Source organism: Crotalus tigris, unplaced genomic scaffold (genome assembly GCF_016545835.1).
Source record: "Crotalus tigris isolate CLP2741 ecotype Arizona unplaced genomic scaffold, ASM1654583v1 scf7180000024117.2648584, whole genome shotgun sequence".
In the NCBI taxonomy this organism is placed as follows: domain Eukaryota; kingdom Metazoa; phylum Chordata; class Lepidosauria; order Squamata; family Viperidae; genus Crotalus; species Crotalus tigris.
In genome coordinates this window covers 2,284,044-2,297,102 of record NW_024100394.1, presented here as the reverse complement: position 1 = coordinate 2,297,102, position 13,059 = coordinate 2,284,044, and the positions used below count along the sequence as shown (strand labels likewise).

The window sequence follows — 13,059 nt, the reverse complement described above, 5'->3', positions numbered from 1 at the left end:
CTGGTATAGGGAAACAACAAAACTTTATCTGAATAAGATGGCAGCAACCAGTGATCTTTGAGGTCTCTCTCTCTCTTTCTCTCTCCCCTCCTCTCCCTCTTTCACTTAGTGACCATTTCACTTGGAAATGGTTATTGGCAGTGGTGGGATCCAGCTGGTTTGCACCGGTTCGGCAGAACCGCTAGCTAAATTTTGCTGAGTTCGGAGAACCGGCTGAATGCACACTGCTTCCGGAAGTCCAGTCTAGGCCTCGGAGGTCTGGAGGAAGCCTCCCAGGCCTAGAACAGCCCACCGGAAGTGCATGGATGCCACTTCTGGAAGTCCGTTCTAGGCCTCGGAGGCCGGGAGGAAGCCTCCCAGGCCTAGAACGGCTCACCGGAGTGCATGGATGCCAATTCCGGAAGTCCGTTCTAGGCCTCGGAGGCCCAGGCCTGCATCCAATAAGAGAACCAGTTGTTCAGGTATTTGAATCCCATCACTGGTTATTGGAATGAAACTTGTCCACTAAATGAGGAGTGGATATAATGCACCTTTATGGCTTGCCACTAAAGTACCTACAGAACCACCGAGTTATCTGTTTAGAACTTGTCCAGTACATTCACTGCAGGAAAAGTTCTTGAGAATCTCATATATTTATGAGGCAAAGCAAGAATTCTGGCACTGTTTTCTATAATGGTTCCAAAATTGTTCCAAACATCATACTAGCCACAGTGTATTGGCATACCAGAAAATGTTATCAATTAAATTGTTCTGCGTAGCCTTTGGTGGTAGATGTTTTCCTACTAGTATTGGCTGATGTCTAATTCTCTGATTTTCATTTGAAATACAGTGTGTGATAGGTAAAGTTAGGTTAATTATAATTTAATTATATTTTAACAATATGGAGCTGATAGCATTTGTTTGTTCTGGTAACTTCAGAAATTTGGGGTGTTTTTATTGTTTTAGACTTATCTTGTATGTTTTATTAAATATAAACCATTTCAGACAAATGGTTCTCCAATCTCTTTTTAAAAACCTCCAGTGTTGGAGAACCCACAACTTCTGGACACAAGTCATCCCACTGATTAATTATTCTGTCAGGAAATTTCTTCTTAGTTCTAGGTTGCTTCTCTACTTGATTAGTTTTCATCCGTTGCTTCTTGTCCTGCCTTCAGGCATTTTGGAGAATAAGTTAATTCATTTTTCTTGGTGGCAGCCCCTGAAATATTGGAACACTGCTGTCCTGTCACCCCCTTGTGCTTCTTTTAATTAAACTGGACATACCTGATTCCTGCAATCGTTGTTTATATTTTGTAGCATCCAGTCTCCTAAATTAGAGGTATAAGTAAAATACACATTAACTTTCACATGGTCTGAATGTTTCAGTTTTCACTTTTCTTTTTTTTAAATGTTTCTTTTTTAAAGAACATTTTAAAAGATTGCTAAATGCAAATTTTGAACAATTTCTGTTCAGAATAATGAGGAAATGGCACAGAAATTATATATGAATATAAGTATAAAAAATGAAACAGACTACACAACAAAACAATACACAGATATCTAAAGGTAGACGTGGCTCATTGGGACCTACCTCAAATAAATGTATAGCTGGAAGGAAATTTATTAAACATAATATGAATAAATTATGAGGAGAAACATCATGCTATACTTCATTCATTCCTAATGCTATTTTAATAGTGTGTGATAATTTGTTTTTATTCAGCTGCATAAAGCTATTTTAACATTGTTCCTATTTATGGACTAATTTTTCAAAGAATAACTTCAAAAGTAGTTCATGTATATATTATTTTCTGTCTCTCTCTTACTCTCTGGATTTGGGTGTGTGGACTTTTGCAGTAATAGGATTTAGACTCTAGACCCTTTCCTCCAAAGGAAGGCATAAAATTTAGTTCAAAATTTGGATGATAATAAAGATATCAAATTGTACAAACATATCCAAAGTGTCTTTCCATCCTGCTAATAATATAAACCAGCTTCAATTGTCCAATGAAGATCAAAATGGAACTATAGATAGATTTAGTTATATCATTCAGTACTTTTCTATTTCATGTTCTTGCAACTGAAATTAAGAAGTATTTAAAAATGTTTAATCAGTGCACAGAGAAATTGGCCATTTCAAGTAATGATCTTGGAAATGTGCACATGATTGAAACATTTAGGTCAGTATGGTTCTTAGTTTGGGAGTTTAGATCCCCCCTATAACTGTGCAGATGTTCAGGTCTTCATTCCTTTTATGTGACTTTAGCCATTATAAAAGCACATCATGAATTAAGAATATTAAAAATAAATTCAAGTTTCTCAATCTAGTACTAAAAATAAATTTGGTGCTTTTTGCCAGGGTTGCTGCTTCAATCCTGTTTTTAATTCATTTAGCAGTGATCAGACTAGTGTATGTTATTCCCCCCCCCCACACACACACACATCAATGTGCTTAGAAAAAGCATCTTCACAGAAATGCCATGAAGCACTTTCAAACTTTTGAAACAAAAACTCCAAATGGATTCTGAAGACAGAACGAGATGGAGTTGATAAATGTCAAGGAACTAAGCCATAAATACAAACTTGTTTTATTTAAAAAATGGCTGGATGGGAAGTAGTATGTTATCATGTAAATGAACTGCATAGCCAGTATATGGCAAGCAATTAAAAGGATTGTTCTCTTTTCTTATGTTTTGTTTGGAAATGTTGATGATTTTTAGTTAATTGTACATGAACATGAAGCTTTAAAATAAGTTTTTTTAAAGTGTTAAACTGTATTGTATTTTATTTTATAGGTGTATGATGGAAAAGACAGTTCATCACGTTTGTTGGGAACTTTTACAAAAATGGAATTGCTAGAACTCATTCTTAATAGCACATCTAATCATTTATGGATAGAATTTAACAGTAATGGATCAGATACAGACCAAGGTTTTCATCTCACATATACAAGTAAGTGGCATTAACTTGAGAGGGAAAGGGGGAGAAATAGAGTTACAAAAAAGCTATGAACAATGCTTAACACAAAATCCTAAGAACTATTATTAATACCTATTGTGTTTATGAGATTGCTTCTTAATTCCTTTCAATACTAGAAAAGAGAGAATCTTAAAGAAAATGCTTAAACGTAATTTCCAATATCAGTACATTATTTTGTGAAAATAACAGTCAGTGTAAATAGAAAAGAGAAAGCCAGTTTGGTGCAGTGGTTAACTTGATGGAAACGGTGCATTCTAAGCTTACGTTAGGCCTCAAAGCCAGTTGGTGACTTTGAGTCAGTCACTCTCTCTCAGCTCAAATCATCTCACAGGGTTGTTGTGGGGAGAATAAAGGAGGAAGAAGTATTAGATATGTTCACTACCTTGAGTTGCATATATAAAATTGGGATATAAATCTAAAAAATAAGATAGTGTTATCAACCTTTGTTACATGCAATAATTACTGTAGATTTGTAATGTATGGGTAGCTTTTACACAATTAAATATATAATATTAACTGTTCTGTTAAAATAAATATTTGTATTTTTGCAATGCTCCTGATGGTAGATTTCCTTCTACCATCAGGAGAAAAGTTATGAGAAAATTTGTTCAAAGTACCAACTTGTCACTTTTATTTTTTTTTAAAGGCACTTGTCATTTTCATTTTATAATTTCATATGTTTTTATTCTATCTTCTTCCAAACAGTTCAGCATAGTGTAGATGAGGCAACTGGAAAACCATTAGATGGATTAGCTCTCTTAGAAAGCTTTGAGTCTCATTGGAATGTGTCTTCCTTTTCCTCCTCTGCTTTTTAACCTAACAAATAATAAGGTATCATGTGGTACAATGAGAATGCAGACACATACACACACATAAACAAAAATCATCATAATCATTAACAACTACAATAAGTCTAAATTGTCTGTTATTAATTAGTTTTTGAAGGAATGACTTATCCCTCAACTCTGCTATTTTGAATCTGTCTCTCTAGACACATGCAATGTGTTGTTGTTGTTTTTTTTTTTCATTTTAAAAAATAGCAGTAGTAGACACTCAGCTCAGACATGTAATCAAGATTGAAGGATATTGGCATTAATTCTTTTCACTATGCTGTTCTCACCAAAAAAGTGCTCTCTTTCTTCAAAACAATTATTTGTTCTAATAAAGTTAATACCATATTTTCCGGCATATTAGACGACTCGGCGTATAAGATGACCCCGACTTCGGAGCTGATTTGCATGCCTAGAAAGTCATCTTATATGCTGGAAACTACCGTAATTTCTGGCATATAAGACGACCCCCGACTTCGGAGCCGATTTGCATGCTTTAGAAAGTCGTCTTATATGCCGGAAAATATGGTATTTTTCTTCTGTTATGTGAGATACAATTGGGAGCATTTTGTTTTTTTAAAAAAATAGCATGTTTCCAAAGCAGATCTACTTTATAGGTTTGTTTTTAGTTTTTCTTTTTCTTAAAGTTCCAAACCCAGAATTCTTGGTTTTGTTAGTCATACAGGTAAAGGAAGTGTGAAAACTAAAGTTTACTGATAATATTTTTACTAAAAAACTATCCTCTATTTAACTCATTAACTTTTGTTCCGATACAACTGTAGTGTGTGTGTGTGTGTGTGTGTGTGTGTGTGTGTGTGTGCTAAGAAGTCCTTCTTTTAAGTTAGTTAGGATTCAGAATCTTCAATATTTTCTAAATAAGGTCTGGTTCTAAAGTTGGCATCATTGTCCTACTGTTTTTTTTTTTTTTTCTGCTTATACAAATGTTGAGTGCTTACACAGGACAACAAAGATTTTGCTTCCTGAACACTTTTGACTATATCTTACATATTTTTAGCTACTAATCACAAAAATAACCTGTAATTTAACCTATCATGTACTGTTTATAGAAATCTTCTGTTTTTACACAATGATAATGTAAGCCCTATGGCTATGCTGCACGTATGAAATAATGGAACTGTTGTTGAAGCATATCCAGTATATCAAATACAACTGCAACATCTGTGGAGATCTAAAAGTAGTGGTTCTGCTTCTCGGATTGAAGTTTGGATATACCAAGTACTTTTGTTACTTATTCGAATGGGACAACCATTCACTCGAGTCACATTACATTCAAAAGAAATGGCCACTCTAAAAGAATTTGGTTCCTGGACAGAAAAATGTGGTACATGAACCACTTGTTTGACCGGACTAAGTTATTTTTGCCTACGCTTCACATAAAACTTGGGCTGATGAAACATTTTGTGAAAGTGATGAACAAAGAAGATGAAAGTTTTCATTATTTAAGACAAATATTTTCAAAAATAACTGATGACAAGATTAAGGAAGGCATTTTTGTTGGTCCACAGATCAGATATATCATCAATGACAAGCAGTTTGAAGATCTGTTAGTGGGGCCAGAGAAGATCTCCTGGAAAGCATTCAAGGATATCACTGAGAATTTTCTTGGCAACTACAGAGCACCAAACTACATTCAGCTGGTTGACAGCATACAAAATCACGAAGTACAACATGTCACTGAAAATTTATTTTCTGCATTCACACTTGGACCTCCTTTCTGAAAATCTAGGTGCAGTCAGTGATGAACATGTTGAAAGTTTTTATCAGAATAATGTCACAATGGAAAAATAGAATCAGGGCAACTAGAATCCATTTATGCTGGCTGATTATTGTTGGACACTGCAGTGAGATGCATTGGACACTGAATATAAATGAAAATCAGCAGGAAAATACTTTTAGCTCTTTTGAATGTATACATCATGTTGGAAATATTATGCAACTAAATACATAACAGTCATTGAAATCTTATTTCATATTTCTCAAGATTTCCACGTGATACAGGCATTCTGAAATTATATTTGTGTTCAGTTTGAAGGAGTCTATCATAAACATCAAAAGGTTTTCAGGATGCAAAATTTTTGAAAAAATAATATTGTTATCCAGCATCTATAGTATGCTGCAAGGTAGGTGGAAGTATGGTCCTTCCTTCAGTGTCTGAAAAAGTGAAGTGTCATATTTGCTGTTGTTAGTTGCGAAGTCATGTCCGACCCATTACGACCCCAAGGACAACGTTCCTCCAGGCCTTCCTGTCCTCTACCATCTTCTGGAGTCCATTTAAGCTCACACCTACTACTTCAGTGACTCTATCCAGCCACCTCATTCTCTGTCGTCCCCTTCTTAAATTGCCCTCAATCTTTCCCAGCATTAGGCTCTTCTCCATTGAGTGTCATATGGCTGAACCTTATTAATCAAGTCTTTGAGCTGTGAGCTACAAGTGACAACTAGCTGGGTTCTATTCTGATTCTGCAGTTTCTCTGCTAATAGTTGCTCCCTGGGAATCAATTTGGGTCTATTTATTTTTCTATTAATCTTGTTGTGTGGTTAGTTCAGTTTTCTGGATTCCTGGTTTAAGTTCATCAGTTGAGCATCTTTGTCAATACGTAATTTTATGTAGTATGTAAATATGAACATCCACAAACAAAATAGAGAAATTTTAGAGAACCATATGGAAGTAAAAACAATGCAATGATCTATTAAGCCCAATACTTTCAATGAGTTTCTAATTTAAACTATACATTGTGGTGTTCCTTGATATATTACTGCATCCTGGAACGTAGTAGTATTGTCCTGAATTTGGATTTTCTGTGACTACTAAAAATTACTTTCCCCTTTATTATCAGAATAGCTTAACTAGCTCACAATATATGTCATATTTCTCTATTTATGAGAGTAATAAGCAAATGTGGTGGGTTTCCCTCTCTTTTTAACACTTACAGTATGTTTATTTACAATTTTTATTCCCCCCCCCCATAGTATGGAAGTGCTAAATCATTCTGGAGTGCTGGTGATTAACTTATGATAACTAAGAAGTAAACAAAGTATCCCTAAGTATTAACACTGACATTATAAAATTACAAAAAATACCACAAGGAAAACATGTAAAACTTGGTGTCACCATGTTTATGGAGTTTGCCTCATTCTATCTTAAATTGTTTATTTTTTAATCTTTGAAAATAGAGAAAAATATAAAAATTGTGCATGTTCCATAACACCCATTGTTATTAATGCATATAAGCACACAACAGGCACACACACATACTGCTATCTTGTCACCCCAATCTTTCTTTTCTCTAGACCAGGAGTATCAAACTTGCAACATCATGTGACGTGTCATATGTATCGTGACTTTTTTTACATTGCCGGCAATCAGGTGGCACAGTTTTGCCATTATGCATTCGGCCTGCAGGCCAGCAGTTTGACGCCCCTGCTCTAGACTATCCATATCCAATTCCTGCAACTGTTCTTCATATGTTTAGTTTCCAGGCCTTTAATCATCTTACTTTCTCTTGTTTGCATTTTTTCCAAAGTCTCAACATCTTTTTTATAATGTGACCAAAATTGGATGAGGTATTCCAGGTATGGTCTTACTAAGGATTTATAAAGTGGTACTAATACTTCATGTGATTTTGATTCTATGTCTCTATTTATATAACCAAGAATTGTATTAGCTTTTTTGGCTGCTGCTGCATATTGCTGGCTCATATTTAAGTGATTGTCTACTAGCACTCCAAGATCCCTCTCACAGTTATGGTTTTTGAACCAGGTTTCACCTAATTTGTATTTGTACCTTTGGTTTTTCATGCCTAGGAAACAATATTGTACTTTTTACAATACAAGATATTGCATTATAGAAGATATTGTACACTATGAAAATAATGTAGAAATGGTGCAGATGTTATCTTACCATTTTTTTTAGAACAGAAGGACTCATTAGACCACTGTTCATAACTGTGTACCAACAAGAGTTACCTTGAGGTAAAATGGGCATCCATTATATATTTTACAAATAAATAATTAGGCATTTCTTAGTGGGAGGTTTATCATATAAGAATGGAAAGGATGTTAAGGATCATGTTAAAATAATAACTTGGAAATATACTAAATTTCATGATTATGATCATGACCAGATAAGGGTTAGAAAAAAAGTATTACAGTAATAGGAGAAATGAAAGTTTAAAGTTAGTATTTTATATAAAAGGAGAAACAGCTTCAGTTACCATGGCTACTTTCATTCCTACAGGATTTTATTATGAATTAATGACCACTGCCTCATATATAAAAACATAATTATAAAGCAGAGACCTCAGATTCCTGAAGAAGACAGAATATAATTTCAAAAAAATATAATTTCAGGATTAGGATTTTTTAAAAAAATGTTTATTTGGTCAAGGAACAATAACATTTAAAATAGTGTAAAATCAAATGGGTGAGGTAAAAGACCAACAAAACAAAACATATCTATAATAAAAGTGTAACATAAGTTATTGTAATGATATGTTAATAACTGTGCAAGTATATGTTTGAAATAATATTATCAAGTAAAAATACATGTCACCTAAAGCAAGAACAAACACGTAAACCTGAAGTGATTAATAAAGCAAAAGAGGTAATTCTTGTGATCAGTTATGACATTCCTTCACTATGGCAGCATAGAATTTGACTACTAAACAGGTAAGGAAATATTTTGAATCTTATAGAAGAACTTTCCCATTGAAGTTATTGGCTTCCTGGAAATTTACATATTAGAGGCAGAATATAAAGAGACCTAATATTTTGCAGAATTTACAGTATAACAATATATGATAAATGGACTAGACCTTGTCACCATGTGGGCAGGTGCACTCAGTTATAGAATGTTGGAATATCTGCCTTGCAACAATGTGGATGGTAAGAAATTATGTATGGCTTTGAAAAATGCTTCTCCCAGACTTGGAAAGTTAGATTTTGAAAGTGTCTTGTTGGTTGTCAAGTGCCCTTGTTCATCCAATTTGTGCCATGTTGGGCATTAATTTATCTTCCTCCAGGAGGATGATTACTTGGATTGTAGGCATCCATATCCTAAGCCTTAATTGAGTATTTGCTGTTCCTTGAAAATCAAAGGGTTTTTTTGAGGTCATTTCTCTTTCCCCTGCCATAAGTTGGCTTTGTTGGAATGAAACAGCTTGATAATACCTTTGTACTAATGAACACTTTAGAAAGAGAATACAAATTTATTTGACTAAGAACTGTACTGAAATAATTTGTGGCTGCATTCTTAAGAGGTCAAGGATAAAAAGAAGTGGGGGCTTTGGTAGTTAATAGAGAGAAAGTCAATCAGGTGCCATATCTGGACCTTTCAAAGAGCTCAAAAGGTAATTGAGCTTCTCCTCCTCCTCTTTCTCTTCCTCCTCACATGGCACAATTTGTTCTTACCACAGACATTTCTACAAGAAGCTTTCCTAACCAGAAGAGCAGAAGATACTAATACCAGTGACTAGGATAGAAATAAAAAACAACCAAGGCAACAAAACAGCATTTAGTTTTTTGGAATCCTAGGATGAGATGTGAATGTAAAGAGAACTGATATCACATTCATAGCATTGTGAGCTATCTTTAAATTATGCATATTGTCCTCAGTTTCAGCAGCATCTGCAGCCAACTGCAGATAACACCTAAATGATGACATATAGTACATGCAATACAAATAATACTTTTTGTTCTTGTGATGCAACATCTTTCAGAAGTACATATCTTGCAGCATTTGTGTGATGAGGTCACACGTGTGTTATCATTTGTCTCATGTCTGCCACCTCAACATCCACCACACACACAAGGATGCTGTATCTGATTTGCTACTCCTATATTTTATTTTATTGGAAGTTTCAAAGTGGGGAGACAGAATGCAGAAAATTTGGCCAACCATGATTGCAATAATTTAAGGTGGTTAACATTTTGGAATTTAAGATACAGTCCTCTATACATATACCTCTGAACAAGGTGACTGTCTAACTATCTTGTTAAGAGCCATATGTTTTTTGAAAAATAAATCCCTCATTTTTATTATTATTCCTTTTCAGTGGCAGAGCAAAATTGCGAAGGTATGCAAGTCTATGACTGCAATTTTTAGCTTCCTGAGCAATTGATTTATATTAAATCTTTTAAACATAGGTGTGCTAAGTGATCATATTTTTCTCTTAACAAATTTGACATGCTGTTAAATAGAACACTTTTGGCCTGCAGTATATCACTGTCTATATATTGGAATGTGTTCAGCATTTATCACAAAAAAGTGTGATCTTGTTAGTAGCATACCTAGTAGCATACGTTAGCATTCCTTCTAATTTATCATTGGATTTTATATGGATCTGAATTATGTTCCTATCTAAGTATCTACATCAGCAAGCAGATTCATATTGTGTTTATGTCTGTGTGATTGATATCTGTTGCTGAGATTCACTAGCAAGTTTAGACTGCAGTAATTTAAATCACAGATCACATATTCAGAAATACTCATTTAGTTTCAGAAGTTATATTTGGCTACAGTCCAAATAAGAATATAAAATGATCCTTAGGTGCTGCAGTGCTTTTAACTATTTTAGAAGAGTAACTCTGCTGTGCTGCAATGAAACTTCTTTGAATCCTTTTTCTCTTTCCTACCACCACTGAGTTTTAAAAATTTCTGATGTGGTGCAGAAAAGTTAACGTTGTTACTAAATGAAAATTTAGAACTGCCTGAATATATGAAAACTCATATATGGGTAAATTTACCCTTAAATGGGAAGTCGGCAAAATCATATTTAACCTTGTAATAAATCCTAATAGATGAAATGTATAATACAAAGAAAAGGCAACTAGCTACATATTCAAAAAATACTGAAGTATGGATGATGCTCCATCGTTATTGCAGATTCTGTGAAATGGTATATTATTTTTTTTAAAAAAAATATTTAAATCATTTTAAATTTAAATTTTAAAATGTATAGGTTTTGGCAAAAGCCTTCATTGGACAAAGTGAGTAAAATATAGCAAAAACATACATATCATGGCTGTGGATGCTTCAAAAATAATAAGAAAAAAAACACTTCTAACCTTTCACAAAACAGCACTTCCTATTCATTAAAACATTATCTTTTCTTATGCCTTCTGCACAAGATTGGGAAAAAAATTCCCTGTTTTAAGAATGTGGGTTTTTTTAATGGGGTTGTTTTAATTCTGATTCTAGCAAATTAATTGCTCTTTTTGGCATAGTCCCTGGTCTATCCCTTTTCTCATTTTCTCATAAAACAAAAAAGATGGCAGGAGGGAAAAACCAGTACCAGTTTCTTAATGGCAGAATATTCCTTCTAAAATAAGCCCTTTCTCGAGGTTTGCCAGGTGATACCTGAATATCCTATCCGCTTTAAGTCCTCCCAGAGAGACCATAAAGTTGTAGAATTTCCTGCACACATTTCATGAGAAAAAGAAAACACAAATAGCTATTTTTTTTTTCTTTTTCCATTCTACCACCTAGAGCCCATTGTACATTGATAGTTCATTTGGAATTTTGAAGACATTTGAACTAGGGCTTCTGAGCTTCATGAAAAAGAGGGGAATAAACTGAAATCATAGAAAACAATTTTGTGCCGGGGGAACTACTGCTGATATTTTTAATCTGCCCCCATCTTTGAGGTTTGGTAATTATCCCCTTTGACTGCAGCACTATGCAAAACAGAACTTCACAGTTCTTTGAGAAACACCTCCATGGATCCCTTCCACATTATCCAAAGATGTTACTTTTTTATAACACACGGACACAAAGACAGGCACAGACATACCTGAAGAGAGACTTATTGATATCCTTTCTACAAATGAGTTACTTCAGACAGCATTGGTAAACACTTGATAGGAGATGAGATCTTTAGTATTTGTATTTTCTATGTATATTTTTCTACACCCGTGGATTAGAAGCAGTGGTGGGATTCAAATATGTGAACAACTGGTTCTCTGTGTAGATGTCGCTTCTGGAAGTCCATTCTGGGCCTGGGCAACAAAAAAATAGCTACGGGTTCTGCCGAAGTGGTGCGAACCGGCTGAATCCCACCACTGATTAGAAGAAAGTACTACTGAACAAAAATAACATTGGAAGTGCTTCCCAACCATAGAATAATGAAATCTAAACCGGGAATTACATTTATTTGAAAGGAAAAGGTCTCTGGGATAGAACTAGATGTCACATCATTAAATTTGTCTCCTTACATGCTAAGATGATAACAAAACCTCATTTTTATTCTTTCTTATCAGATCTTTTTTATCTGCTTTTTTAACCTGCCTTCATTATTTTTAGAAATAATTCAAGGTGGCAAACATACCTGATACTCTTTCCTTTTCATATTTTCCCCATAAGAATCCTGCTGAGGGTGAGTGACTAGCCCCAAAGTCATCCAGTCGGCTTTCATGCCTAAGACAGGACTAGAACTCTCGGTTTCCTGGTTTCTAGCCTCGTACCTTAACCATTGGACCAAGATGTCCTATCTCCAATACACTCATGTATGTATGTATATGTACATGAATGTATGTATATATGCAAATACATATACATACATACAAACAAACACATAATATAGATTTGATGTACTTGTACTAAATTTAAAACGAGTATTCCTACATGCATGAGCTTCACATCTTGATGAAAAACGATAGTAGGTAGTAATGTTTACATATGTTTTATTTATTTTATTTTATTTTATTTATTGCTACACATCTCTCTATAACCCTGTAGTCTGCCTGGCTATCCATGATCCCTTATCTAAAGAATCCCCATGAGATGAGTTCCCTCATTATATATTTTCTTAGAATTTAATTGAAGTGTGGGAAGCCAGGAAAACTACAGACACTGGAATGTAGAATGATACACCTACTCTTCATTTTGTTTCATCTAAGGTATGCATCAGAATCTTATAACCAAGCATGAATTTTGATGTTTTCTTCTCTTTTTATAATAGTTTGAAAGCAAATTTTAACCATCAAGTTGAGGAGAAACACAAACTGTACATCAATATTTTCATTTTAAGGTTTTTGGTATTTAGTTGTGCTACTATTAAAAAAAGAGCAAGTATAAAAATAATTACATCATAATAGAAACTAGAATATAGTTCCATTCCTGACTAAAAATGTTGATATTACCTGGCTCCTTTTTTTTAAAAAAAAGTAGCTTCATAATTACCTAAATATATTAGAAAACCTGATTAGTTTGTAGCAAACAAAATTGAGCAAATGTATAAACTCAATATGTAAA

General features: G+C 34.1%; 1 protein-coding gene across 1 annotated transcript in view; it reads left to right on the top strand.

Annotated features, from left to right (window-relative positions):
- CSMD1 (CUB and Sushi multiple domains 1) overlaps positions 1 to 13,059 on the top strand; it is a 510,216-nt gene that overhangs the window by 325,325 nt on the left and 171,832 nt on the right. The window contains exon 19 of the mRNA XM_039322597.1: positions 2,775 to 2,931. Within this exon, the coding sequence (XP_039178531.1) occupies positions 2,775 to 2,931 (157 nt within the window). The remainder of the gene's footprint in view (positions 1 to 2,774; positions 2,932 to 13,059) is intronic.